General features: G+C 40.6%; 4 protein-coding genes across 10 annotated transcripts; 3 read left to right on the plus strand and 1 right to left on the minus strand.

The window, feature by feature from the left end:
- The first annotated feature begins 860 nt into the window (after positions 1-860).
- On the plus strand, positions 861-7,681 carry bbs5 (Bardet-Biedl syndrome 5). Its single transcript, XM_082509061.1, has 12 exons — positions 861-1,079; positions 1,281-1,363; positions 1,607-1,672; positions 4,355-4,404; positions 4,714-4,841; positions 4,928-5,063; positions 5,457-5,552; positions 6,470-6,532; positions 6,646-6,780; positions 6,943-7,026; positions 7,262-7,285; positions 7,381-7,681. The coding sequence occupies exons 1-12, from the start codon at positions 1,018-1,020 to the stop codon at positions 7,480-7,482; spliced, it is 1,029 nt and encodes a 342-aa protein (XP_082365187.1). The 5' UTR covers positions 861-1,017; the 3' UTR covers positions 7,483-7,681.
- Positions 7,682-8,054: 373 nt separating this feature from the next.
- klhl41a (kelch-like family member 41a) lies at positions 8,055-13,185 on the plus strand. Of its 2 annotated transcripts, XM_082509445.1 has the most exons (7): positions 8,055-8,529; positions 8,617-9,419; positions 9,495-9,652; positions 9,736-9,843; positions 9,944-10,129; positions 11,233-11,379; positions 11,506-13,185. In XM_082509445.1, exons 1-7 carry the CDS (start codon positions 8,334-8,336, stop codon positions 11,615-11,617), a joined length of 1,710 nt encoding a protein of 569 aa, XP_082365571.1. In that variant the 5' UTR covers positions 8,055-8,333; the 3' UTR covers positions 11,618-13,185. The 2 variants fall into 2 exon arrangements, with proteins under 2 accessions (XP_082365571.1, XP_082365570.1); XM_082509444.1 differs by having other exon boundaries at positions 8,055-9,419.
- A 145-nt stretch (positions 13,186-13,330) lies between these two features.
- Positions 13,331-18,180, minus strand: fastkd1 (FAST kinase domains 1). Of its 4 annotated transcripts, XM_082507232.1 has the most exons (16): positions 17,863-18,180; positions 17,578-17,761; positions 17,333-17,472; positions 17,187-17,255; positions 16,983-17,108; positions 16,495-16,893; positions 16,296-16,406; positions 16,016-16,147; positions 15,449-15,935; positions 15,252-15,366; positions 15,048-15,176; positions 14,819-14,950; positions 14,600-14,713; positions 13,956-14,100; positions 13,757-13,871; positions 13,331-13,637 (listed from the first exon to the last, which is right to left on the minus strand). In XM_082507232.1, the coding sequence occupies exons 2-16, from the start codon at positions 17,668-17,670 to the stop codon at positions 13,554-13,556; spliced, it is 2,391 nt and encodes a 796-aa protein (XP_082363358.1). In that variant the 5' UTR covers positions 17,671-17,761; positions 17,863-18,180; the 3' UTR covers positions 13,331-13,553. The 4 variants fall into 4 exon arrangements, with proteins under 4 accessions (XP_082363358.1, XP_082363357.1, XP_082363356.1 ...); XM_082507231.1 differs by having other exon boundaries at positions 17,333-17,794; XM_082507230.1 differs by having other exon boundaries at positions 17,333-17,761; positions 17,845-18,180.
- Positions 18,181-18,777: 597 nt separating this feature from the next.
- ppig (peptidylprolyl isomerase G (cyclophilin G)) lies at positions 18,778-26,118 on the plus strand. Of its 3 annotated transcripts, XM_082508006.1 has the most exons (13): positions 18,778-18,947; positions 19,498-19,564; positions 20,618-20,692; positions 20,779-20,886; positions 21,029-21,073; positions 21,165-21,252; positions 21,378-21,407; positions 21,507-21,646; positions 21,747-21,921; positions 22,006-22,191; positions 22,273-22,363; positions 22,489-22,628; positions 24,242-26,118. In XM_082508006.1, the coding sequence occupies exons 2-13, from the start codon at positions 19,504-19,506 to the stop codon at positions 25,236-25,238; spliced, it is 2,136 nt and encodes a 711-aa protein (XP_082364132.1). In that variant the 5' UTR covers positions 18,778-18,947; positions 19,498-19,503; the 3' UTR covers positions 25,239-26,118. The 3 variants fall into 3 exon arrangements, with proteins under 3 accessions (XP_082364132.1, XP_082364130.1, XP_082364131.1); XM_082508004.1 differs by having other exon boundaries at positions 21,747-22,191; XM_082508005.1 differs by having other exon boundaries at positions 18,778-18,924; positions 21,747-22,191.

Consider the following 26,118-nt stretch of genomic DNA (forward strand, 5'->3'; position numbering starts at 1 on the left):
ATTAAGATTAAGGAACTGACCTCCCAGCCCATTGTTCCTTCAGTGGGCTGGTTTCAGTCATTATGCAAATGTACTGTTTATAAGATCAGGGAAACCTGCAGTCAGCTGAGACTGAAGAAGTCACTTGGATGAGTGACGAAACCTTTCTCCCACAAAAAACTACGTCCAGATGAACAGAATTAACTTTTGGAGATCAGATCTTCTTGTAAAGATTGAGGTTTTCTGCAGTTTATTCATTTAAGTTATGTTGATTTGAGCAGTCTGTATATCTCAGGTGATTTTTAAAAACATTTTAATAATAAAATCAAAAAGGATGATTGTTTGCTTTGCATCTATTAACTTAAGCACTACAATTGTTTCCACTAATTCCATTTATGTTGATGTGTCTGCAGTAAAATAGGATAATGTCAGTTAGTGGAAACTGGTATAACTACCAATTGTATTTTGCCAGTTTGTGGATTCTGTACTGCCGTTTTATAAAATCCTAATCAGTAAAATTGAAAATCCAGAGCATATGATACCATAAACACACACGCAAATAGTATAGGTTTTCAAAAGTTTTCACAAAAATATTATCCCAATTTAAAATGTAAGCAACTCAACATTATAATTACATTATAATTTCAATATAAAGCTTTGTTGTTTTCCCCTGGTGTTGGTTGTTGTTTGTTTTGTTTTGTTTTGTTTTAATTAGCACCGTCCTCCTTATCATACCTGCTTATAATAAAGCCCTGATTAGTAATCCAGCTAGGCTTAAATTTGAAGCATTTGGCACTATGGTTGAAATAAAACAAATATGGAGAAGAATTGGGGCCATTTTTGTCTGAAAATGGTTAGGGATCAAGTATTCGCCTTAAGCACGGATACACATTTTTGACCTTTCGGCTTGCCGTCTGTTGCCGTGGTGATTATGACGCTGGGATGGCTTTTTGAGATTAGCCTCTTTAGCTGGAATATCGACTGCAGAAGTACATCAAGCTTTACCGCAACGAGCTGTGGGGGTGATAACCTGCAGCCATGGCGTCTGTTTTAGATGCTCTGTGGGAAGACCGAGATGTTAGGTTTGACATCACTGTACAGTAAGTTAATTTGTCACCGCCCGTAGAGGCTAACTGGTTAATGGAGCTTAGCTAAGCTAATTGCCTAGCGTCATTATTTACACCGACACTGTGATGCGAGGTTTTCCTGATAAATATATTAAGTTTAAAGTGTTTTCGTTTTTGCGGTGGCTTTATATCGCACGCACTGAGTGCCAATATTGTAATCCATGCTGTTCATAGGCAGATGAAAACACGTCCTGGAGAGGTGCTCATAGACTGCCTGGACTCAATTGAAGATACGAAAGGAAACAACGGAGACCGAGGTGCTTTTGCTACCTTAGAGACTGCAAATATCTAGACCAGATTTTTTATAGTTTAATTTTTTTCTTTCTTTTCATTTTGAGTTTTTGACCTCAATTCCATTTCAGTGAGTTGTCCAGCGAGGGTTTACTCGTTACATTTGAGTTTTTTATTGCTTTTTTAGTTTTCAGTCTAACGATGATAACCTTGATGCTGAGAGCTACTAACAAAAATAATAACGGATCATGGTGTTCACTTTTTTCCAGGACGGCTCTTGGTGACAAATTTGAGAATCATTTGGCACTCGTTGGCTCTGCCAAGAGTCAATTTGTGTAAGTACACCTGGATGCCTCCATTATTTGACTTTGTGTTGTATGCATTTTTTTTTTTTTAATCTATTTGAATTGTTTAGTTAAAAGTTTAGAAAGGATGAAGGGAGGGTCGCTATGAAGAGGATATAGAGTAGAAACACAGTTGGTCCAGATGACATACAGTGGGATGCAAAAGTTTGGGCAACCTTGTTAATAGTCATTATTTTCCTGCATAAATCGTTGGTTGTTACAATAAAAAATGTCAGTTAAATATATCATATAGGAGACACACACAGTGATATTTGAGAAGTGAAATTAAGTTTATTGGATTTACAGGAAGTGTGCAATAATTATTTAAACAAAATCAGGCAGGGGCATAAATTTGGGCACTGTTGGTAAATGGCCTGTATTTGTATAGCGCTTTTCTAGTCCCTAAGGACCCCAAAGGGCTTTACACAATCAGTCATCCACACACACTAGTGATGGCAAGCTACATTGTAGCCACAGCCACCCTGGGGCACACTGACAGAGGCGAGGCTGCCGGACACTGGCACCACCGGGCCTTCTGACCACCACCAGTACTCAACGGGTGAAGTGTCTTGCCCAAGGACACAACGACCAAGACTGTCCAAGCCGGGGCTTGAACCAGCAACCTTCCGATTACAAGGCGAACTCCCAACTCTTGAGCCACGATCGCCCCGCCCTGTTGTCATTTTATTGATTCCAAAACCTTTATAACTAATTATTGGAACTAAAATCGGCTTGGTAAGCTCAGTGACCCCTGACCTACATACACAGGTGAATCCAATAATGAGAAAGAGTATTTAAGGGGGTCAATTGTAAGTTTCCCTGCTCTTTTAATTTTCTCTGAAGAGTAGCAACATGGGGGTTTCAAAACAACTCTCAAATGACCTGAAGACAAAGATTGTTCACCATCATGGTTTAGGGGAAGGATACAGAAAGCTGTCTCAGAGATGTAAGCTGTCTGTTTCCACAGTTAGGAACATATTGAGAAAATGGAAGACCACAGGCTCAGTTCAAGTTAAGGCTCGAAGTGACAGACCAAGAAAAATCTCGGATAGACAGAAGCGACGAATGGTGAGAACAGTCAGAGTCAACCCACAGACCAGCACCAAAGACCTACAACATCCTCTTGCAGCAGATGGAGTCACTGTGCATCGTTCAACCATTCGGCGCATTTTACACAGAGAGTGATGCAGAGGAAGCCCTTTCTCCGCCCACAGCACAAACAGAGTCACTTGAGGTATGCTAAAGCACATTTGGACAAGCCAGCTTTATTCTGGAATAAGGTGCTGTGGACTGATGAAGCGAAAATTGAGTTATTTGGGCATAACAAGGGGCTGGGAATCTTGTTAAAGTTGGATTCCTCTCAGTATCAGCAGATTCTGGAGACCAATGTCCAGGAATCAGTGACAAAGCTGAAGCTGCGCCGGATCTTTCAGCAAGACAACGACCCGAAACACTGCTCAAAATCCTACGGGAAGCGTTTAGAGCAGGGGTGCCCAATCCCGGTCCTCGAGAGCTACTGTCCTGCAGCTTTTAGATGCATCCCTACTCCAACACAGCTGAATCAAATGGTTTGATTACCTCTTCAGCATGCCATCGTGTTTGGCAAAGGCCTGATAACAAGCCATTCATTTGATTCAGCTGTGTTGGAGTAGGGATGCATCTAAAAGCTGCAGGATAGTAGCTCTCGAGGACTGGGATTGGGCAGCCCTGGTTTAGAGGCTGTAATTTCTGCAAAAGGCGGATCTACTAAATATTGATTTCATTTCTTTTTTTGTGGCGCCCAAATTTATGCACCTGCCTGATTTTGTTTAAACGATTATTGCACACTTTCTGTAAATCCAATAAACTTAGTTTCACTTCTCAAATATCACTGTGTGTGTCTCCTATATGATATATTTAACTGGCATTTTTTATCGTAACAACCAACGATTTATACAGGAAAATAATGACTATTAACAAGGTTGCCCAAACTTTTGCATCTCACTGTACCTGTGGAGGTATGGAGATGTCTCGTAGAGAGGGGAGTGAACTTTTTCACCAGATTTAAAACAATCATGGCAGATGGAGAAGTGTACTGATAGAGATTTTTAAGAAAAAGGGTGACGTGCAGAGCTGTTATAACTACAGAAAGATAAAGTTTAGGATCCATACTATGAAGCTATGGGAAAGAGCTGTTGAAGCGGTTACAATCAGTGTCCTGCAGTATGGCTTCATGCTCAGAAAGAACAATAGTGATGTGATGTTAGCTTTGAGAGTGTTGATGGAGAAGGTCAATATAAGTTGTTCTTTGTTGTTTTGGATCAAGAGAAAATATATGATAGGTTGGCCAGAGAAGAACTGTGCTACTGCTTATAGGAAGTCAGGATTGACAAAGTACGAGGACAGTGAGACAGTGGTGAGTTGTACGTTACGAGTCAGAGATTGTATATGTGTGGGAATGAAAAAGGTGACAGGTTTAACAGTGAAGCAGCAGTAGTGAACGTGGATAAGTTTAACTACCTGGGGTCAACCATCCATAGTGATGTACGTTCCACAGGAGAGGAGAAGAAGAGAGTGCAGAAGAGTGAAAGGGAAGGTTTGCAAGATGTCAGTGAGACCTGATATGATTTATGGTTTAGAGACACAGGCAGTGACAAACAGACAGGGGGCTGAAGTTTTTCTTTTTTGTTTCAGCTGTAGGTTACAACACCATCATTAACATCACAACAAGGACAGCCAACTCAGTAAGTAAACTCGTTTTACCTGTGCATTTTGTTTCTGTTTTTAAACTATTTGTTCAGAATGTTTTTACACTTCCTCACATCAAAAATATTTAATTTCATTAACACTTCTTAACTGATGCACCTTAAGTGTGCCAACAGGTTTTTTTTTTATCCATTATTCACATAAAGTGGACAAATGTCAAACCTGTAGGACAAATTACGGCAGCATTGTTTTTTTGTTGTTGTTGTTTTTTGGGGTTTTTTTTGACGTGCTAAGAATTAAAGTGTATAAAAGTGTTGGTAATTTAGGAAGTAATTACTCTCTTCCAGAAATTAAGAGGTCAAACTGAAGCTCTCTACATCTTGACCAAGTCCAACAACACGAGATTTGAGTTTATTTTTACAAATGTGGTTCCAGGAAGTCCGAGGCTTTTCACCTCTGTCATCGCTGTCCACAGGTAAAACAGCACTGAGGGAGTTTTTAAATTATCTATCAAACATACATCTTTCTCATTGTTTTAAAATGTGACTTGTGTTGTTACAGAGCCTATGAGACTTCCAAAATGTACCGGGACCTGAAACTGCGAGCTGCACTGATTCAAAATAAGCAGCTCAGACTCCTGCCCCGCGAGCAAGTGTATGATAAAATTAATGGAGTCTGGAATTTATCCAGCGATCAGGTACTAGTGTGACTTTTAAAATATTTGTTTAGTGTTTCTCAGATAATATGCATGCACAGACTAAAATTGAACAAGTTACCACACTGTTTTAAAGAAGTATTTACAGGCGATTGAGATGTTTTTGTGAAGAGCTGTTTGATTGATTTTATTTAATTCCAATACATATCCCAAACCAATAAATATCACAGACAAACACATGTAAGCATATTAAGACGCGCATGATAGTGTGCGTGCAGTAAGTACCAGAAACGCAAAGATCAACTTATTTCCATTGTTTGTTTGTTTTAAGTGGTTCACATTTAAATTATGACAGTTAAAAAAATGTGAAAACATATTATAGAAAATAATCTCTAAATATGTGAAAGTGAGTTTCCTTTGATGACGCTGTTTTAGGGTAACCTTGGAACCTTTTTCATTACCAATGTTCGGATTGTGTGGCACGCAAACATGAATGAGAGCTTCAACGTCAGCATTCCTTACCTCCAGATTGTAAGTACAGTCAAGGTCCTTCTAGAAGCAATTGTTACCACTTGGCAAACATCTTGGCAAAAACTACAGTGTAGGCAATTGTTTCTGCAGTTAATTTAAAGTATCTTTCTAAATAAATAGGAGAAGAACTGTTTGATTATCATGTCAGTGATCACTGAGATATAATAAATACAGAATCGCAACTGAAATCTGATTAAATCTGCTTTAAAAGTTTGACGCTCTGATTGTTAGATTTCTGTTACACACATTACACAACATTATAGTTTAATTCCTAGTTCAACCCAGTTTGCCTACATCTTATCAGAGCATATCATGTGAATGGACACAGTCAGCCAGGAACAAATAATAAGTACACTTATCTGTATCTTTACCTTCGTTAGGCGTGGATATGATTGCCACCACATGGTTAAAATTGTCCTGAACACGATTGGCTCACATATTTCCCAAATAGAACTATATGTTTTTTATTCAGGGAAATGTTTCTCTCATAAAATGTTTCTAGTAAAGCTCGAACAATCAGTCATTGTCTGTAAATGCATTTTATGTGTTTACGATTATAAAACACACTCAGTAGCCACTTTGTTAGGTACATCTCATCAAGTGTAGTCCATAAGAGCACATTTGGGTTGTGGTGGAACTGGAGATTCTCATCACGGACATGCCGCTGACAAATTTGCTGCAACTGTGTGATGATGTTGTGTCAATATAAACCAAAATCTGTGAGCAATGTTTCCAGTATCTTATTGAATCTATGCTACAAAGAATTAAAGCAGTTTCCACCGGTACTTGCAAGATATACCTAATAAAGTGGTCTGCCACATAAATCAGAAGTCTTATTATTTGTTTCTCTTATGAAGTAATGTGTCCTGTTCAATGCAGATCAGGATGGTGTATAACATATTTTATTTCCTCTCAAGTGGTCTATCAGAATAAGAGACTCAAAGTTTGGCCTGGCGCTGGTGATAGAGAGCTCACGCCAGGTAACTTCTATGCAATGTCATTTACAGTCTTCTGATATAATTCTATTATTGGGACTTTCTTCTTTAGTTTTTGGTCTTCTAATATACCAAAATATCCACTTTGTGATTTTTAGAGTGGTGGGTATGTGCTTGGGTTTAAGATTGACCCAGTGGAAAAACTCCAAGATGCACTCAAAGAAATCAACTCCTTGCATAAAGTGTACTCTGCTAACCCCATCTTTGGAGTGGATTATGAAATGGAAGAAAAGGTAGGCATACATACACAATATAAGAATCACAAACTCAAAAATAGCCTGCAAGTCTATTTTTGAGTTCACAGCTGTTAAGGAGATATTTTAATGTAGCTGGCTTTCCCGGCTCTTCAGCTGATCGTGTTGTCATAGCACTGTTTGTCCTAACAACGATTTCAGCCGCAGCCTTTGGAAGAGCTCACAGTGGAACAGCCTCCCGATGACGTGGAAATCGAGCCCGATGAGCAGACCGATGCATTTACTGTGAGTGTGCCTGCTGGCAACCCTTACACTCATCACTCGTCTGGGAATCAAAGGTTTAGCTTTCACACTCTCAGAATAGCTATTAGCTAATATCCTCCAGCATAATGAACAAACATGAATTTATGTTGCCTGGCGCTCGTGTCTGGGAGTCATCAACTATTTACTACAAGCAGAATGCTTTATTTTAATTTACATTAGCTTTTTTAACTACATGTGTTCATGTGTTTGGTTGCAGGCCTACTTTGCAGATGGCAATAAGGTAAAATCTCAATATATATAATAATACAATCATGACAGCTTGCTATAAAACTTAAAAAGTGCTATAAACCTGATTTCTGTTTTGTTTTCCCAAAGCAACAAGACCGTGAGCCGGTTTTCTCTGAGGAGCTCGGCCTCGCCATTGAAAAGCTAAAGGACGGCTTCACTCTTCAAGGGCTGTGGGAAGTAATGAGCTGAGATAACATCAAACACATGTACATATTTTGTGTAGTTGTTCTGCTTGTATAGACAATATTGCTTATAGCTCTGGTTAAAAGATGTACAGTTTTGCTGAGTGCAGTTTCCTAAAAAAGAAAAGTAAATTGTGACGTTTACTATATAAAACATTTTCTTGTAGTGAACTTGAATGTAATATAAATAAAGATATTCAAACAGATGGTGGAAAGTAAATTTTTTGATGTCTTTATATCTTTTGTAGCTACTGTGTGTGTAAGGGACACAATGGTCTGAGAACAGGCCTTGAGCTCTTGTGGCTGCAGCTGTTCGCTGACCCCCGGCTGCTTATTTGGTAACTCCTGTGGAAATGCCTCACACACCGACACAGGCTTGCACACTGTAGCGTAGAAGTCATTACTATCACTGAATTCTGACTCACTCCACATGTAGACGTCCCTGCTCACAGCTGTGGTATAGATGCCAGCTGTTTGTGTAAACCTGCAGAGCACTGGATTGCACTGTGGTGCCACTTTGTTTAAAAGGTGTTTTGTGTGGATGATTTTTTTTTTTTTTTTTTTAAATTTAGTCAAAAGTGAATAAAATAAGGAGATGATGTGTTTTTCTGTTTGGTACAACAATGTTGTTACTAATCTTTCGGGGTGACGAGGCACATCAGTTGCTTTTACTCCATGACAGCTGTGTGAGCGCACTGCTTTGGCCAACCTGAATTCTTCATGGATGGGGTGTTTGGCTATATTTAGAGGGGCACAGTTATATTGAACTGGCTTCAGACCTGCCTGTCTATAGTTCTGTCTTCACCAGCAAGGACGGTCAGTTTTCCCTTACTTCAATCTACTTCCTGTCCCACAAGAATGGATCCCCAAGGTTTGAGGGAAGATCTTCGTCTGTTTCAGAGCACTTTGCTCCAGGATGGGCTCAAGGAGCTTCTCAATGAGAATAAATTGATTGACTGTATCCTAAAGGTCGGAGACAGAAGCATCCCCTGCCATCGGCTCATTATGGCAGCATGCAGTCCTTATTTCCGGGAGCTCTACTTTTCAGAGGACGGTAAGGAATCAAGCCAAAAAGAGGTTGTTCTTGAGAACCTTGACCCCAATATTATGGAGGTGATTGTGAATTACATGTACTCAGCAGAGATTGACATCAACGATGACAACGTGCAGGATATTCTGACTGCTGCCAATCGCTTCCAGATTCCCTCAGTGTTCACAGTTTGTGTGAATTATCTCCAGAAAAGGCTGAACAAGAAAAGCTGCCTTGCCATCTACAGACTGGGACTGATGCTGAATTGTGCCAGATTGGCAATGGCGGCTCGAGATTACGTCGCAGATCACTTTGAAACCATAGCCAAGGATGATGATTTCTTGGGGCTTGCTCCACCTGAACTCTTTGCCATTATCGGAGCAGATGCGCTCAATGTGGAAAAGGAAGAAGCGGTGTTCGAGTGTCTCATGAGGTGGATCAGAAAGGACAAGGACAAGCGTGTGAAGTCTTTGGTGGAGGCCTTTGACTTCATCCGTTTCCGACTGCTGCCGGAGAAGTACTTCAAGGAGAAAGTGGAGAAAGATGACCTCGTCAAGGCTGATCCTGAGGTCCAGAAAAAAATCAAAATCATCAAGGAAGCCTTTGCGGGGAAGCTACCTGAGAAGAAAAAGGGGCAAGATGCAGAGGAAGGAGAGGAGGGGAAGCTGCCCGGTTACCTGAATGATAACCGCAGATATGGCATGTATGGCAGAGATGTGGTTCTGATGATTAACGACACAGCTGCGGTGGCCTACGATGTCCAGGAAAATGAATGTTTTCTGGCAGCAATGGCTGAGCAAATCCCCAAAAACCACGTCAGTCTGACAACAAAGAAGAACAACCTGTATGTGCTGGGAGGACTGTTTGTGGATGAGGACGAGAAAGAGAATACCCTGCAGTGTTACTTCTACCAGGTAGAAAGTGCTCCTTTAATTCATATTAAAGCAACAATTTGAATCTTTTTCTTAATCTGAAATCATTGTTTGCAGTTGGACAGTCTTGCTGCTGAATGGATCGCTCTGCCACCCATGCCCTCCCCCAGGTGTCTCTTTGCTATGGGTGAATTTGAGAATCTCATCTTTGCTGTAGCAGGAAAAGATTTACAGACCAACGAGTCTCACGACACCGTCATGTGCTATGACACCGAGTAAGTTCAACACATTTTACAAAAGCCTTGCTTCACGGTTCTGCATTGAACATTTCCTATTCCCTTATTATCTGCTTCAACAGAAAAATGAAATGGACAGAAACAAAAAAGTTGCCCTTAAAAATCCACGGCCACTGTGTGGTCTCTGAGAACGGGCTGGTATACTGCATTGGAGGAAAAACCGATGAGAAGTAAGGCTGCAAATACCCCAAATATTTACACGTTAAGTCAAACCACGATTTTCACATGTTATTAACTCTTCCCTGGAATCGTTTCTGTCTGTTAATAAAGTAAAGCAATCAATAAGATGTTTGCATACAACCACAAGAAGTCAGAGTGGAAAGAGGTCGCTGCCATGAAGACACCCAGATCCATGTTTGGCGCTGTTATCCACAAAGGAAGGATCATTGTTGCTGGAGGTGTCAATGAAGAAGGCCTGACAGCTGTGTGTGAAGCCTACGACTTTGGGACCAACAAGTAGGTGCTGCTAATATAAACCATACAAGTTCCCTTTTTTAAACCAGATTTAGATTTTCTGATTTGTAGAAGATATAGATACTGTTAAAAACATAAAAATAGATTCACTAAAAACTGTTTTCACACTACCATTAAAAGGTTTTACACAACCCCCCATTTTTTTCTGTTTTTAAATCAAACATGAGCAGCCAATGTCCAGGAGACAATATTAAACAGTACAAAGGTGAGTGGTAATCCAACTGGAGTAATCTAACTGGAGTAAATAATGATTATTGACAAACTAAAGATTCAGGGCAAAGTCAAAAACTGAAAAGCCCTTCATTTTCATGGAGAAATGGGGCCTGTCATTAAATTAAATTCAGTTGTATTTATATAGTGCTAATTCACAACAACCGTCCCTTCGAGGTGTCTCTCGTAGATTAAGAAAATGATGAAGTTACAATAAAGTAATTTAAGCCTTGTTCACACAACAGAGGCAATGCTGGAGAAACCTGTGTTACTACACCCTCTGATGCCCTGCAGAGGCATTACCTCTGCAGGAAGTAGAACTTTATTTTGATATTAGAATGATTAGAAACATTAGACTGCAAGATAATAACCCCTAAACATTAAAAGAACTGCATGGTTGACTAAAAATGATGGACAACCAGCACTATCTCTGAAAATAACCCCCCTTGGAAGTGTTCTTTTATGAACTGGACAGAAAGATGAAAGGATTTGGTTTCCCTGGGACAAACTGCAGTAGGGTCTTTAATGCTCTTGGCAGATTGTTGTGGAGCTTACCCCAGCTGTCACTCGTTGAGAGGTGGGTGCACCCTGGATAAGTCACCTATTTATCACAGGGCTAATACAGAGAGACAAACTTTTCAGAATACATCTACAACCAATTTAGAATCACCAACTAACCTAACATGCATGTTTCTGGGCTGTGTGAGGAAGCAAGGACTTTGCAGACATGACACGAGTGGTATCTGAAAAAAGCGTTTTGATGAGAGAAAAGGCATTCTGTAAGGCCTACAAAGCTCATTTTTAAATAGATCTTTCAGGAAATTAAAAGCACACAGGAATTGCTTCATGTTACATTTATGTGCATCTTCTTGCAGGTGGACACCATTTACAGATTTTCCACAGGAGAGGAGCTCAATCAACCTGGTGAGCTGTGGCGGACTGTTGTATGCTGTAGGAGGCTTTGCTATGGTGGAGAATGAGAACAAAGAGTGTACACCCTCTGAAGTCATTGACATCTGGCAGTATGTTTTTTATTTTACTTTTGCATTATGTATTACAGTTTTCTACATGATATTTATTTTATTTCGGGGGGATAAAATATTTTAATTCATTTATACTTATTTTGACTCTTTTTTTTTTTTTAATAGATATGAAGATGACAAGAAACAGTGGACTGGCATGATCAAAGAGATGCGTTATGCAGCCGGAGCCTCGTGTGTCTCTATGCGCCTGAATGCAGCCAGAATGCCCAAACTGTAACAACACATCATGCATGTTCACTGTTACTGATGCAGGATAAAGAATACTCTGTACATGTTTTTATTCAGCAGGTTATTTTTCTCATTTTCACACATGCCTGCCCTTCTTTAATAAAATGTACCATCATGTTATAAAGTTTTAATGACCGAGTGCTACTTTAGGCTGCCAGCATGTGATTAGAGTCCACACAGAAAAATGGTTTCATTACTCTACGCGTACCTGATTTCAGTTCTCATACATAGTGTCCATGTTGAAAGAAATCTCCGTCCCGGGTTTCTCCGTGGATCGGGTTTCCTCCAAGGCGTGAGCACCGATAAGCAGAGTTTTGTCCTTTCCTTATAAGATTCCTAATTATTCAAAGTAACGCTCAGGTATGCCGTTCAGCTGGGTTAGTTACGACGTCGGGAGCAGTTAGGAGAACAAAATGATACAGAGACTGTTCAGGTTGCTCTCCCACAATCAACTCAAAGGTTTATTCAGTATACAACAGTTTATATAGAGGAAAAAAAGGTTCGTGTGTCAGCAGGTTCTCAGTTCAAACCGGTACAGACCAAATAAGGAAACGTCTTCCTGCCTTCTGAGCAAAGAAGTATCCTTTGTGTAGTTTATCAGTTCAGCTACAATTTATGATCATCCCAGCAAAATACACTCCTAGACATAGAATACAGAGTTCTTTCATTAGTGAATTCTGAAACAAACCACCTGGCCTTTAACAAGCTCTTTTCTAAAGGATAAGGAAGGGAGGATGGGAGTAAGGAAGTGGTCTCGTCTCTGTGGTATTTTCGACCTTGGGGTACCAGCCTGTGAGTCTTACACATTAATTCTTGGGTCACAGAGAAAGAGAAAAACAACTAGTAAATGGGCCTTATTGAGTAACAGTTTTCCTGTATAATATCACTATAAAACAATATCCTGTAAATGCTACCATGGTATCAAAATATCACAACACATGTGTACCTCCAAACCTTCTCTAGCAGAGCTTCTACTTTTAGAAGTCTTGCACAAAATCCTTTCTCTAGATTTCTATTTTGGGTAAAAGGAAGAAGCAGCAAGGGGCAAAATCTGGTTCTGTGACACTGGAACACATTATTTGTGCATTAGTCTTTGATGTGACTCTTCCACTGAAAGCTGCTGTTTGTTGCCTCATCATCCTCAACATTTGCAGAGAGCCCATGAAAGCACATAGAGGAATAAAAAAAGGATAGCCGTGCTGAAAGTGATCTTGAAGAGTAGATCAGTGTTTAAACTTTTTTAAGTGAATCTCATTTTAATTGTGGATGATTAAATTATGTACTAGTGCATTTTACTGTGCTCATGGACCACAATCTGAGAACCCTCGCTCTATAGCACATCTGAGAATTCCCCAACACATGGTTTTCTTTTATAGTATTGAAATCAGTCACAAATATACCATGGCTCTTTGGTATTTTAGACACGGTGTTTTAAGAGGTCAACATCATGTATGCAGAAAAATAAAAGCAACTTTAAAAAAAAAAAAATCTAAATACTGTTGGATGTGTGATCCCCTGATAGCAAAAACTCAGGATTCCACTCTTGTGTGGCCCTGTGCAATCTGACACGTGTCAGCATAAACATATAATGATGCATTAAAACACTAGTTCTAAGTAACAGATATGCAATGATGTTTAAAAGCTGGACAGTCATTTTTTGCAAAAGTTCACTGATCTAAATATTGAAAATATAAAGCACAAATACAATTTTTCAGATTTTATTTAGACAAAATCTTATTAATTACAAAAGCACATAATACACAATCTCATTTAAGGTGAATGAGGTAGACTCATGTCAACTTTAGACTATAATTAAATATGTGGGGATTTTCTGTGCTGCGTGTTCAGTCACAGAAACTCCGACTTCGGTGCTGAAAGCAACATTTCAATCATGATTTTATAAATAAGGGCTTTCGGGAGGAACGCTATCTGAATATCTTCTTTTTTAGATATTCCTTCCAGGCATCCTGTGTTGAAAGCTCCATAGAGTTCCATTCAAAGTGAGGGATCTGCGAAACCGAAACATCACCAATTACTGCACAGCAGGTGTATTGTAATATTGCTAGTATTTAAACTGGATGCAGTTAGAGAACGACATTTAACATCAACCAGAGTAAAACTGTCTCACCTGAACAACACGGTATCCCAGAATTTCAAGGTGTCTCTTTCTCATCAGGGTTTCACCTTTCATGTGATGAGTGTTTTTGCAGAAGTACTTTGAATCAAGAAAGTCCACAGCGACACTGAGAAAAAGGCAAAGTGAGGATGTAAACATACTAAGTATCCTTGATCTGTGTAAATACAAGTACATATAAGGATCTCCATACCGCTGAGCTCCAGTTGGAAGCTCATCCCTGATGTTTTCCAGTGAGCTTGTGTCCCAGTGAACTTTTCCTCTGTCTGAGATCTGCAGTGTGCTTGGCTCGATGTAGGACAGCGGCTTCAAGTGTTTGTCCAGTTTGCATTCAAAGTCTGAAAAAGACAAAGTGACGTGTCGCGTTTTTAAAAATGAGACTGCGTGACAACATCATGTGCAGAGCTCCTCGAGAAAGAAGGAAATCTGGATCAGGATTTGTTTATGGTATTTTCCTGAGAAAGTAGTTATCAACTTGCGAAGTTAACCCTCCCCCATGTTCATAAGAAAGGGGTGGCACTGGCAGCATCGGACCAATCACAATTACTGGCGAGTGTACTGGCAACAGAACAACTGATTATTAACCCTTAAGTTATCTGGATATGACAAAATCCTCCTTTGTAGTAACAGACCCTGTGGTGCTGATTGAAGACTGCTTCCTACCATGTGTCATATGCATGTCGTTTCAGGACCAGAAATTTAATATAACTATATGAAAGGCTTTTAATTAGGAGTTAAACTGATAATATTTGAACTGAATCAGTCCATTCAATACATTTAAAGACTTTTACAAAAGAAAAACAGTGTAAGAAAATACGGTCACCTCATATTACTCACCTATGGTGTAAAAATATGGCGTAACAACTGCCATTTGAACACAATTAAGGCCTCCAAGAACTTCACCCAGCATTTTGTGGATCTGCTGCTGCACAGGACTCACAGAGCCATTCCCTAAAAACAAACAACTCCCATGTAACTGATATAGCATTAAGTTGCAGCAGTTTTAAACCAAGCCTACATAAAAAGAGAAAATTTGATTTCAGGGCATCCTCTTACCTTTCCTATGCAACTGCTGGCAGTAGCGCTCATGAAACCAAGGCACCTGGTACTCCGGACACTCGAGACACACGGCACGGTTGAGCTCCATGAGCCGCAGTCGTGTCCGCATGTTGAGCGCATCGGGCAGGGCTGGAGGAAGCAATATAAACACTTATATTAGTCCCATCAGATTTCACTATGGAAGCTGTGGCACAGATGCTCAAATTTAAGGAAACTGGCAGCTTACTTTCCAATTGTGAATCCAGCTTTCCCAGAAAGTCTATGCTGAAAATTGCTCTGATCAGTTCCTCGGGAAAATGGTCAGCTACAGCCAAGGAGTATGCCAGGAGGACCAGCAGATGTGGGTCAAAGGAGCCTACAAGTACATACAGTGAGTGTAAGCCTAAAAATAAGAAAGAAAAATTATCTGCAATCACACATAATAACTTACTGAGATGAGGAGTGAAGCGCTTAATACAAGCATCATACAGCTCGTCTACTTGTGGAGGGTCATAGTTAAGGACAGAAAAGGGGAGGAGTGTGGCGTATGTTGCTGAGTAGTGAATCTTAAAAAAAGAGACATGAAGAATAGAGGATGTCAGTATGCAGTATTTAACATAGTGATCCAATGAATGTCTCTTGAAGCACCTTATGGATGTGTTCAACAGTCACACTGGCGATTCGGTCCATCAGAGGAGGGCTGAGATGATTTATCCTGGTTAGGAAGAAGGCCAGTTCGGAGACGTTGGTCCAGTTTATTTGGTCGATCATCCTCTGCAGCGTGATCATGGTCTCGTCCAGCAGCATTTCCTCAAACCACTCCCCCGAGACGTACTTGAGCTCGTCCAGCAGTAAGTCCAGCCGGTCGGCTGTTTGCAGCCTCTCGTGCCCGCAGCGGTTCAACGTCTGCAGCAGACGCACGTACTTGCTGTGAGTGTTGTGGCGGTAGGACTGATCGTTGCGCACCCACTTGGCCACGGCAAAAGAAATGGTGTTAAGCTCGCTGAGATTACACTGCTCCACTACCGCGTCTACCCGAGAGACCACGGCCTCCTCGAGTCGCGGACAGGGCAGCATGGAGAGCACACGGGTCAGCATGGTCACTTCGTACGGGAAGACGCTGTGCTCCAAAAACCTGAGAGACAGAAGGGCGTCAGTCTGCATTTTATCCAAATAAACTGTGAAGCAGCAGTTGCGCCTTTGGCAGACACTTACTTGATCAAAATGTTTCTCAGTGTGGCGAAGAGCTCGGGGTTTTGATACTGCAACAGAAAAAGGGCTTGTGTGATTCTGGCCACCTCCACTGACTTGTAGAGGTGAAGGTTTCTCTGGATTACCGATGCAATTCTGAAAAATGATTAGTTATAGTTACTGATTATCTCTACTGTCAGGCTACAAAGGCTCTGATCCAGGAACTGATTATAAGGCACACCACACACAAGGTGAAGACAACACCAGGCATACTGTAACAGGTGGTAACACATAAACAACTCACTTGTTCATTAAGCTATGGTTCCTGCTCTGAATCTCTTCTAGTGCTTCAGCTACAGCCAGTGCCTGCTGTGCATTGAGCTCATCCGCCAACAAGAGGGCAGTGTTCTCCAACCTGTAAAGAATCAAAGTGGATATCAGGTCAGTGGGAACTGCTTTAAAGAGATTTCCCCTCATATCACGCTACTGATAATGAAACAAACCTTTCTCTGATCTCTGGAGTAGCCATAGGGGCCAGAGCAACAAACAGTTTGGTGAAGGAGAAAGGATCGATGCTCGAGTCGATCAGCTCGGTCAGCTTTTGTTTAGCAGCTAGCCTGAAGTCACAGTTGTTGAACTGCAGTGACTGATACAGCCCTAGGATGATGCTGAGATTCTCTGCATCCAGTCTGGGGATGTTACGCAGGAAGATCTCATTGCACCTCTCCAGCAGCGGTCTGTGAATGTACTTGATGTTGCGCAGAAACTGCACCATTCGTCGCGGGATGTTATAATTCGAGGGATCCGTGGTGTGCAGCAGGTGATCGGCTCTGCTGATGAGAGCGTCCCGCAGCTGGGGAGACACCAGGGATGACACGCTGATCATCAGAGCAGTCAGGATCCTGAAACATAATAAAGCGGGGGGGAGTGACGACACAACAAGAGGTGGTTATATTCAAAACACTGATAAATCATGGGTCGCCCAACAAACCTGGCATCATCAATAGTTGGCAGCCTCTCATTCACAATGCTGGTTATGCGGCCCATTAGAGGACTGTGCTGAAGGTGCTGATCATTTAAGCAGACAGCAAATTTGGACAGAGAAGCCATTGGAAACCTGCAAAAAAGTAAATCATGACTGTGTTTTAACCATTACACAATTTTCTTTTTTTTAAATTAGCCAACATTTTCTTACCGGTCTATTCTTAGCCATGCTTCTGAAACCAGTTGCTGAATAAGAGAGTCATGTGGCTCCATATTCAGCCTATTAGAAGGAAAGCATGCATGTTAACCTTTGCAGTCATATAAACTGAATACACTGGATAATGTGTGACCATGTACCTAAGAAAAGCGTAGAGGATATCGATCAACATGAAGTCATCCATGAGATCTATTTTGTTTTCTGCCAAAACCCGAAGAGTCAGGAACTGTTGGTGACTCTTGATGAGGTCCACAGTCCGGAGCATCTCCGGTCTCTCCTTCTGAAATTGCCACAGCAACCGCACAGCATAGTTCACGTGGTCCACTGTGAGCTTAGCCTTGTTCTTGCCCACTACATCAAACACATGGTTTTCAGCAGAGCACACCTGCAGCTGCTCCAGCACCTGGTCTCTGGTCACCGCCCCTCCATGAAGGAGCCTACGGAGGCAGGAGTTCACAGATCGGAGGCGAAACATCATCGCAGGCTTGGGCTCAGCTCTTCATTGTACCTGTGTCCACTGCTCTGACCTCCTCAAAGTGAGCTGAGATCAAACCCCACACAGTTACAGTCTGGAGGGATGAAAACAACCTGCATGACATGGTCTGCGAAAACACAAAAACATTTCAAACTATGCTCAGAAACAAACACTGACTCGGGATGAGGGGCTGACCTCTTTAACCAAGAAGCTGGTGAAGAAACTGTCCGCTCGGAGGCTTTCTACTGGTAACCACTGGACTGAAGTGGAGGCTGCTGCCTCACGTGTTTAAAGAAGCAATCACCTAAACCCCCCAACAACCTCGGACTTGCCCTTACAGCTGCATTCTTGCCTAGATTTCTGTGTATAATCGAGATTCGTGCATCACATATCTTAATACAAAAAGGTAATAAAAACGGCTCAAAGTCAAATTTACCCTACATGTGTGCGCTGAAGTTTTACTTCCGTAGCAGTGACATAAGGCAATGAGTGTTTATTAAACCCTGGATTAGGGCTTTCAGGCAGTGGCTCGTTCAGGTTTATATATTTAAATGATTTCTTGCAAATCAATCAATCAATCAATAGAAAAAGGTAAAATATGATAAAACATATTTTGTTTTATTTTATGAAAGTTTGTTTCTGGTGATGGAAAAAAAACTTTACCCAGGCAAAGCTTTGTCGAAGTTTTGACTTAATGTGTCAAAATCCTTGTTACTTTTGAGTGAATTAAAATGTTGAAATGCTTAAATGCTCAAAATTTATAGTTATCCAGTCGAAATTTGAAGATGCTAAACCGTAATTGTGTCTTATGAATAAAATAAACAGTAGCAGAAAGAGCTTCTAAATTGTTAATTATTTGTTAGTCATTCAAAATGTTACTTGTTTACAGTAACCAAAACATTGAACCGACCGTATAACAAAGTAGCTCAAATAAAGTAGAATTGCTCAGTAACATAAAATACAATATAACAAGACAAAATTGCGCAATAAACTATGGATATGAAGTGGTCGCAATTTTTAGCAACATGAAACGGCAAATGTAACTGGTTTTATGTCATTGCAGGAAAGTGACTCGGCAGCCCAATCGAGCAATTGCGCCTGCCAGGCCAGTTTCAGGGTAAAAATGGCCCCACGCCCTGACCGGTGCACGGCTCTGGAAACACATTGACGTCCTCGCCGCGCCATCTTTAGAAAACACTGAGCCCAGCACTGAATGAAACTTCATTTTGCTTGTTTGGGAGAGCTGCTCGCCTTACGGTGCGGTATATTCGGTTTTCCAGGTGATGTACTGTTGCGTCAGTCTTACTTTTATGCGCCGTTTAAACTTGCTGAAAATGTACCGCTCATTTCTTGCAGTAAATTCTATGTACATGTCTGCGGCTAACGATAGGTGACTTGCTAATGCTAATGCTAACGCTAGGCCTGCCGTTAAAAAGATACGGTGGGGGGGCGTGTGAAACTGTAACGTGAAGGTCCACGTTAGTGAGTGTGTGTAAGCGTCGGTATTTGTTATTTTTAAGCATGAAAACGTGTGTCTGCTGTCCGCTCAACCAGTCGACCGATACTTAATCGCGCGGTTAGCTAGCCGAGGCTAATTTGCAGATAATGCAGCTGCTATAAGTCGCATGGGAACTGTATCGGTACTTTGTTTGTATTGATATCATGCAGGCGAACAGAACTTAAGTGAACTTTTATGTTACATTTAAAGAAGCCACCCGTGTGTTTAATTTCTGCTCCTGAATGAAGTTACTGGTAAGGTCTTAATGGTCAGAGTGGGGGTTGTTCGATGTTCTGTCATCCTTGTGTTCATACCTTGTTTCTCATTTTCAGGTGATCATGGGGATCAAGGTACAGCGCCCTCGCTGCTTCCTTGACATTGGAATCAGCAATGTACTTGGTAAGAAGGAAAAAATTCTGGCTGCTTTTTGGTACTTTAAGCCTTGTGTGGTTTACCAAGAAAACACACGTGGTTTATTTTCTTTCGGTCTTCTTTAAGTTTGTGGGGGGTTTGCCTGTACTGAATAGAACAGGGCAAACAGGAGGGTGGGAAGAGAGTGAGGGGACAGACAGCAAGCTGTTAAACCCAAGTCCCCTGCAGTGAGGACTATAGATGGGTTGCATGATCAACCAAGTGAGCAAAACATCACAGTTAATTCATAGTCTGAAGATGAGGTTAATGCTGACCAAAACAAGCTAGTCAGCAGCTGGCAAAGGGAAAAATATGGATGTCAAAAAATGTGACAAGTGAAGGCAATAATCTTTAGCTTTGTTCAACAGTACTCTGTAATCTGCCCTTAAAGACATGAATGGGGTAGTAAAATGTTTCAGTATATGAACACTACACAGTTTATTAAATTTGCTGAAAATAGCCTCAGTGTAGTCTGGAACTACATCAATGCCAGTTTATATTATATTGTCAGATGAAAGCTCCATCAGGGTTCAACTTGCACACATCTACACAGTCCTTTTATTAACATTATTTCCATTTTTTGTTCAGATCCTGAACTCTAGACCAGGAAAAACTTCTTTTAGAAGCGCTAGTGGATTTTATTTTATTTTTTTGTGCATTTTCTGCAAGAAAGTGAGCAGTCTTGTGTCATCACAAATCTTACCATCCTTACTATTAATCAAGGCATTTGATGTGTACTAGTAAATTTAAAAATTAATTACTTTTTGTGCACCTATAACACCTGTTCTTTTGTAAAAAAAAAAAAAAAAAAAAGGTGTTTGTATAGATTAAATTATAATGATGAAACTCAGACTGACAGTGCAGTGAATGGATACATAACCTCGTCTGTTTTGTTTTTCTCTTCTTCTTGTTTGGTTAAAGAGATTATTGTGTTGTGTGATGATTAACTCGGTGATTCACGCTTCTTGTAACCACTGATCAGTGTGCTCCATTGTACTTTACACAGAAGTAAATTTCTCTGATCTCACTGTCTCCTCACAGTTGGCAGAATCGTGGTGGAGCTGTTTGCAGACATCTGTCCCAAAACTTGTGAAAACTTCAGATGTCTCTGCACAGGTGAAGGAATTTACTCAATAAAACTATTCCACAAATGATGACAATTAACAGCACAGGTTATTAATCAGATATGTGGTTTGGTCCAGGTGAGAAAGGCATTGGGAAGGGAACTCAGAAACCGCTCCACTACAAAGGATGCCTTTTTCATCGAATTGTAAAAGACTTCATGATTCAAGGAGGAGACTTCAGCGAAGGTGAGTTTACAGGACTTGTAAATTTTATATTCGACATGGAAGGATGGTGTTACTTATGAGTCAACAGATTTTTTCATGGTTCATGGTTTTTTTGTTGTTTTTTTTTTTGTTGTTGTTTTTTTTTTGTTTTTTTTTATCATAGGTAATGGAAGAGGAGGCGAATCCATTTACGGAGGCTTTTTTGAAGGTAAAGAGGCCACTGTGAATGCCATCAGTTATTATCCAAACTGACATTGGCTTCAAGATGTCAGTACAATCTTCTCCTTTTCCCCCCCCAGACGAAAGCTTTGCAGTCAAACACAACAAGGAGTACCTGCTGTCAATGGCCAATCGGGGTAAAGATACAAATGGATCCCAGTTTTTCATGTAAGCAACATCTGTTCCTACCTGTAATTGACATCGTGCATTATTAGTTGCATTTCTGAACTTTGAAAGTGATTAGATGCTTCTTTTTTTTTTTTCCCCTTGAATGTCCTGCTTTCACATCTCAGAACAACAAAACCTTCTCCACATCTCGACGGGTAAGTGCCTCCCAACTACATTTTGAATTATTAATTAATCCCATTATGCACAATGCACGCAGCATGTAATGAGGCATTGCTACCACTTTATTTTCTCAGTGTGCATGTGGTTTTTGGTCACGTGATCTCTGGCCAAGAAGTCATTCAAACCATGGAGAGCCAGAAGACGGACCCCAACAGCCGACCGTACGCTGAGGTGAAAGTTTTGAACTGTGGAGAGCTCATCCCCAAATCTAAAGGTGTGTTTAAATAAAGTATATTCAAAGTTTTTTGTTTGTTTGGTTTTTTTTTTTAAAATGAGTTTCAGTCATCATAATAATGCTGTTTATGTTGTTGCAGCAAAAAAAGATGCAAAAAAGAAGAAGAGGGCCTCATCAAGCTCCAGCAGTAGCTCCAGTGACTCGGAGAGCTCCTCAGAGTCGTCCTCCGAGAGCGAAGAGTCAGAAAAAGAATCCAAGAAGCGGAAAAAGAAGGCAAAGAAGCAAAAAGAGAAACAGAAGGAGGACAAGAAGAAGTACTTCATTTATTTTCACCTATTCACTGTCTGCTGTGTAAATGGCACCAAGTGTCTTGCTACTGACCCACAAAATCTTTACAGATCAGAAGCTGAAAGTGCTGAAGAGAAGGAACAAGATGAGTTGGTTACATCTACAGTGCGTCCTGAAGAAATCCCACCCATCCCTGAAAATCGATTCCTTATGAGGATAAGTCCCCAGATAGCCCAGAAGCCAAAAGAGGAGGTTAACAAGGATCAGCGAAATAAAGACGAAAGACCAAGAGAAAGGTGTGTTTGAGAGTCAGCCAATATCACAAATATCAAAAAGTAATACAGTTTGTTCATTTTCACGCCTTCTCTCACCTACAGTACTGGTGCAGCTTACAACTCTCAATCAACATATCACAGAAGACTCGTGATGACTCGATCTGGCAGGAAGATAAAAGGCAGGGGTCCAAGGGTAGGTGGACCAAACGTTTTGCACACTTTACGTCATACAGCACGATTTATTTATAACAAGCTTTGTTTTGTTTTTACTTATGCACAGGCATGTTGAAGATGCTGATTTATGTTTCTCCCATCTAGAGATACCGGACCCCATCACGCTCTCGTTCAAGGTCTAGAGATCGTTTTCGGCGCAGTGAAACTCCCCCACACTGGCGACAGGAGATGCAGCGTCAGAGGATGAGGGCAGTCACAGGAGAGCGATGGATTAAGGGTGACAGGTAAGATGATATCACCTAAAGTCAAAGATGTTGTAGAAGTTCCCTGTAGGCAGGACTTGTTTTTTGTTTTTTACTTAATCCACTTTAAAGCACTTGAGAAGAAATTTTTGTTGGGCTCCATATTTCAGATTTAAAAAGCATACATTGCAGTGTGCATGTATGATTTTTGTTATTTTTTTTACGGTCTTTGCATTGCTTTATATTAAAAAATATAAAGCAATTGAAAGGGCAGTAAAAAGGTTGTGAACACTGCAAATGGATCCTGACAATCAGCAGCTTTAGCTCCATTTCCTCCTAAGCTGGTAAATATTGACACCTCTGCTGTGCACCTAGCAGAGATGAAGTGTTTGTCATAAAACGGAGAACCTGCTGAACCTCGAGCCTTGTACCTGAGATGACCACAGACAAGCTGTTGGTAAACTGCAGTGACCACTGAAAAAGCATGAATATTTAAACTGTTGGAATATTATTCCCAACATGTATGATTTCATTTCTATAACACTTTTTAAAACTTTTAAGGGCCTAAACCATTTCTTTTGAGTTACAGTACCTTTGAAACTCTTAATACATAAAGATGTGACAGACTTTTTTTTTTTTTTTAGTTAATAAATGAGCCATGTGAGTGGCTTTTTTCCCCCTCAGAAATGACAACTCAATTTGACCACTCTCAAAACCCTTAATCAGAATTACTTTGCAGGGCAGGGAGAGTCCTGCTAAATCATTTTTGTTTCAGATATGCACATGTTGTCTTGAGGTGGCTTCCATCACTCTGACTCGTCCTATGAGTTTTGTCTGTTAGAAAAATTAAATATTTTCAATCCCAAATGCATACTCAATATGATTATTATTGACATACACAACATAGAGTTACATGTGGTATATGGTGCATACTTAATAAAATTCCCATATCATATGATATCCCAGTTTCAGACTGAAGAAGTCACTTAGCTGAGTGAGATGTTTCTCCCACTAAAAATGATGCATCCAGATGAAATTACCTGGATTACTGAGCAGGCATCAACATTATATCACATGGTGCATGTACACTCACTGGCCACTTCTTTAAGTACACCTTGCTAGTACTGTTGTACCCCTTTTTACTTTCAGAACTGTATTAGTTCTTCTGCAAGGTGCAGGTCACATTCCTCAGACATTTTGGTTCATATTGACATGACGGCATCACACAGTAGCTGATTTTCCAGCCTTACGCCCATGATGAACTTTCATCACGTCCCAAAAGTGAGATCTGGTGACTATTTGAGTACAGTGAACTCATGATTTGCTGATTGAGCTTTGTGACATGGCATGTTATTGTGTTGGAACAACCATCAGAACATGGGGTACACTGTGCTCATAAAACGACAGGCATGGTTAACAATAATAAGGTGAGCTAAATACACTCAATTGCTGTTATGTGATTGACAGATTATATATTAGCAGCTAAACAGGTGTACTTAATAAAGTGGCAGGTGAGTGGATGTGCACTTGATTATATAACAAAACAACAGAAAAGTTACTTTTTTAAAATATTTTTTTGTCTGCCAAATTGATGTTTTGTCTAACTCCTAAAGTTTATTATTGTTATTATTCTTTTTCTACTATTTCTTTTACAGAGGTGACATGAATGAGGGTCAGGATGAGGCTGCTAAAGCACAGAAAAGAGAAAGACGGACTTCAAGTTCAAAAGCTGAACATACAACTGAGGGTAAAAAAGACAAGAAAACTCGATCTCATAGATCTAAAAGTAAGGAGGAGGATACTGTAGCGAAGGATGAGAAGCATGATAAACAGAAGGCAAAGAAAAAGGATAAATCCCATAGTCGCAGTAAAAGCCGAGAAAAGAAAAGGTCAAAAAGCAGAGAGAAGAGTCACAAGCACAGAAGTGACGAGAGGAGAGGTCGCTCAAGGAGCAAAGATAGAAATGTTCATAAGAAAGAAAAGGAGGCAGAATCTGATCACAGTAAAGATAGAAATAAGGGTCATGAGTCTGACAAAAAGCATAAAGAAGACACAAAAGGTAGAAATGGTGAGAGAACCAGGACAAAGTCCAGAAGTAAAGAGAGAGCTGCCAAAAAGGATGAGCACAGATCAAGCAGCAGAAACAAAGACAGAGGTAGGACTTCAGCATCAAAAGAGAGAGAAGAAAAAAGAGAGAGGGGCAGAGAGAGGGGCAGAGAGCGCAGCAGAGAGCGCAGCAGGAGTCGGGAAAGAAGACACAACAGTGATAGGGAGAGTAAGAGACAAGGAACATCCCGGGATAAAGAACATCGAACAAGAAGCCCAGACAGAAGTAAGGCTAGGGACTCGCACAGAGGCAGGCGCTCGAGAAGCAGGAGTGGCAGGCGAGACCGAAGCAGGGATCGATCCTCTCATAGAAAAGTCAGAGACAGAGAGGCTGCCGGCCAGAGGAGGAGACGCAGTAGCAGCAGCTCTGAGAGTGACAGAGAAGAGAAAAAGAAGAGTCATAGGAGCCCAGATTCTAAAAGAAGAGACAAGTCCAAAGACCGAAGGAGCCCGGCCAGCCAAAGACCAGACAGTACGAAAGGCAAAGATAGAAATGATAGCAAGAGGAATCGGTCGGGGTCTAGCTCCAGCTCTGACAGCAACTAAACGCGCAATGTTCTTATTTTCTACAGCGTATATGTAGTACGCAGCGTCAGCTTTCCATCTACAGTGGGGCACAATCACAGTCCTCATACAGTACAAAATAAACAGTTCTGCCAAAGATAACATGACTGTAAAAGGTTCCTCAAAGCTAATTACTTGACTGTTAAATAACTGTGGTATTCAGATAACAGACTGTAGAAAAGACCTTAAATAAAAAGGCTCATACCTGAAGGTGCAAACTGTAGCATCCTCAACCTTTGGCTGAAGTTTGGACTTTATGGGGATTGTGGGTTTGTCCACCACTGAGTGTGTAACACAGTTAACTGGTAGCTGACATTTTGGAGCCATTCTAGAAACAAAGGATTTGTAACTACAAAGTGTGTGTACTGCACAGGCAGGGCTGTAAACGTACCAGGTATTCTTCTAAATTTTACATTATTTAATCGCGTGAAGTCAGATTGGAGGCAAGTTTTCTTTTTGTTGTTGTTTTTTTTTCTGAATTTTACATCATGTGGTAAATTCTGTAATTCTGTCTTGACTTAAAATTTTCTCTGATTTTAGTTTGTTTTAAAAAAATTTTAAAGAGGGGGAGAAAAAGATTTTGAAGGTATCCTCGAGTTATTTTAATGTCAATCAGCCTGGAAGAAAACACTCGTGTCTTGCATGCTCATCTTTGTCATTGTGTGTCAGATTATGTACACCCATGATGTTTCTTTTGTTTGTTTTTTTTAACCATTTACTGTAATTCTGTTGAAAGAGAAAATGTTAATGCCAAGCTGTTAAGTATAAGATAAAAGCAGTTTGTTTCTGTTCTGTTTGGTTCAAACTGATTTTAAGAACTGCTGGAGTGTTTGAAGAATTAAAAGGCTCTGTTTGATTTTAA

This window comes from Aulonocara stuartgranti (assembly GCF_965226115.1).
Source record: "Aulonocara stuartgranti genome assembly, chromosome: 16".
NCBI classification, from domain to species: domain Eukaryota; kingdom Metazoa; phylum Chordata; class Actinopteri; order Cichliformes; family Cichlidae; genus Aulonocara; species Aulonocara stuartgranti.

What these genes read in the sequence shown, in the direction of transcription:
- ppig (XM_082508004.1), top strand. Translation starts at nt 19,504, where the DNA reads ATGGGGATCAAGGTACAGCGCCCTCGCTGCTTCCTTGACATTGGAATC. An exon ending in CTTCAGATGTCTCTGCACAG is followed by an intron (nt 20,693 to 20,778) that starts GTGAAGGAATTT and finishes GGTTTGGTCCAG; the next exon opens with GTGAGAAAGGCATTGGGAAG. An exon ending in AGGAGGAGACTTCAGCGAAG is followed by an intron (nt 20,887 to 21,028) that starts GTGAGTTTACAG and finishes TTTTTATCATAG; the next exon opens with GTAATGGAAGAGGAGGCGAA.
- fastkd1 (XM_082507231.1), bottom strand. Translation starts at nt 17,670, where the DNA reads ATGATGTTTCGCCTCCGATCTGTGAACTCCTGCCTCCGTAGGCTCCTT. An exon ending in GCGCTTCACTCCTCATCTCA is followed by an intron (nt 15,177 to 15,251) that starts GTAAGTTATTAT and finishes ATGTACTTGTAG; the next exon opens with GCTCCTTTGACCCACATCTG. An exon ending in GCTGGATTCACAATTGGAAA is followed by an intron (nt 14,951 to 15,047) that starts GTAAGCTGCCAG and finishes TGCTTCCTCCAG; the next exon opens with CCCTGCCCGATGCGCTCAAC.
- klhl41a (XM_082509444.1), top strand. Translation starts at nt 8,334, where the DNA reads ATGGATCCCCAAGGTTTGAGGGAAGATCTTCGTCTGTTTCAGAGCACT. An exon ending in GTCATGTGCTATGACACCGA is followed by an intron (nt 9,653 to 9,735) that starts GTAAGTTCAACA and finishes CTGCTTCAACAG; the next exon opens with AAAAATGAAATGGACAGAAA. An exon ending in TACGACTTTGGGACCAACAA is followed by an intron (nt 10,130 to 11,232) that starts GTAGGTGCTGCT and finishes ATCTTCTTGCAG; the next exon opens with GTGGACACCATTTACAGATT.
- bbs5 (XM_082509061.1), top strand. Translation starts at nt 1,018, where the DNA reads ATGGCGTCTGTTTTAGATGCTCTGTGGGAAGACCGAGATGTTAGGTTT. An exon ending in AGGTTTGACATCACTGTACA is followed by an intron (nt 1,080 to 1,280) that starts GTAAGTTAATTT and finishes TGCTGTTCATAG; the next exon opens with GCAGATGAAAACACGTCCTG. An exon ending in GGAATTTATCCAGCGATCAG is followed by an intron (nt 5,064 to 5,456) that starts GTACTAGTGTGA and finishes ACGCTGTTTTAG; the next exon opens with GGTAACCTTGGAACCTTTTT.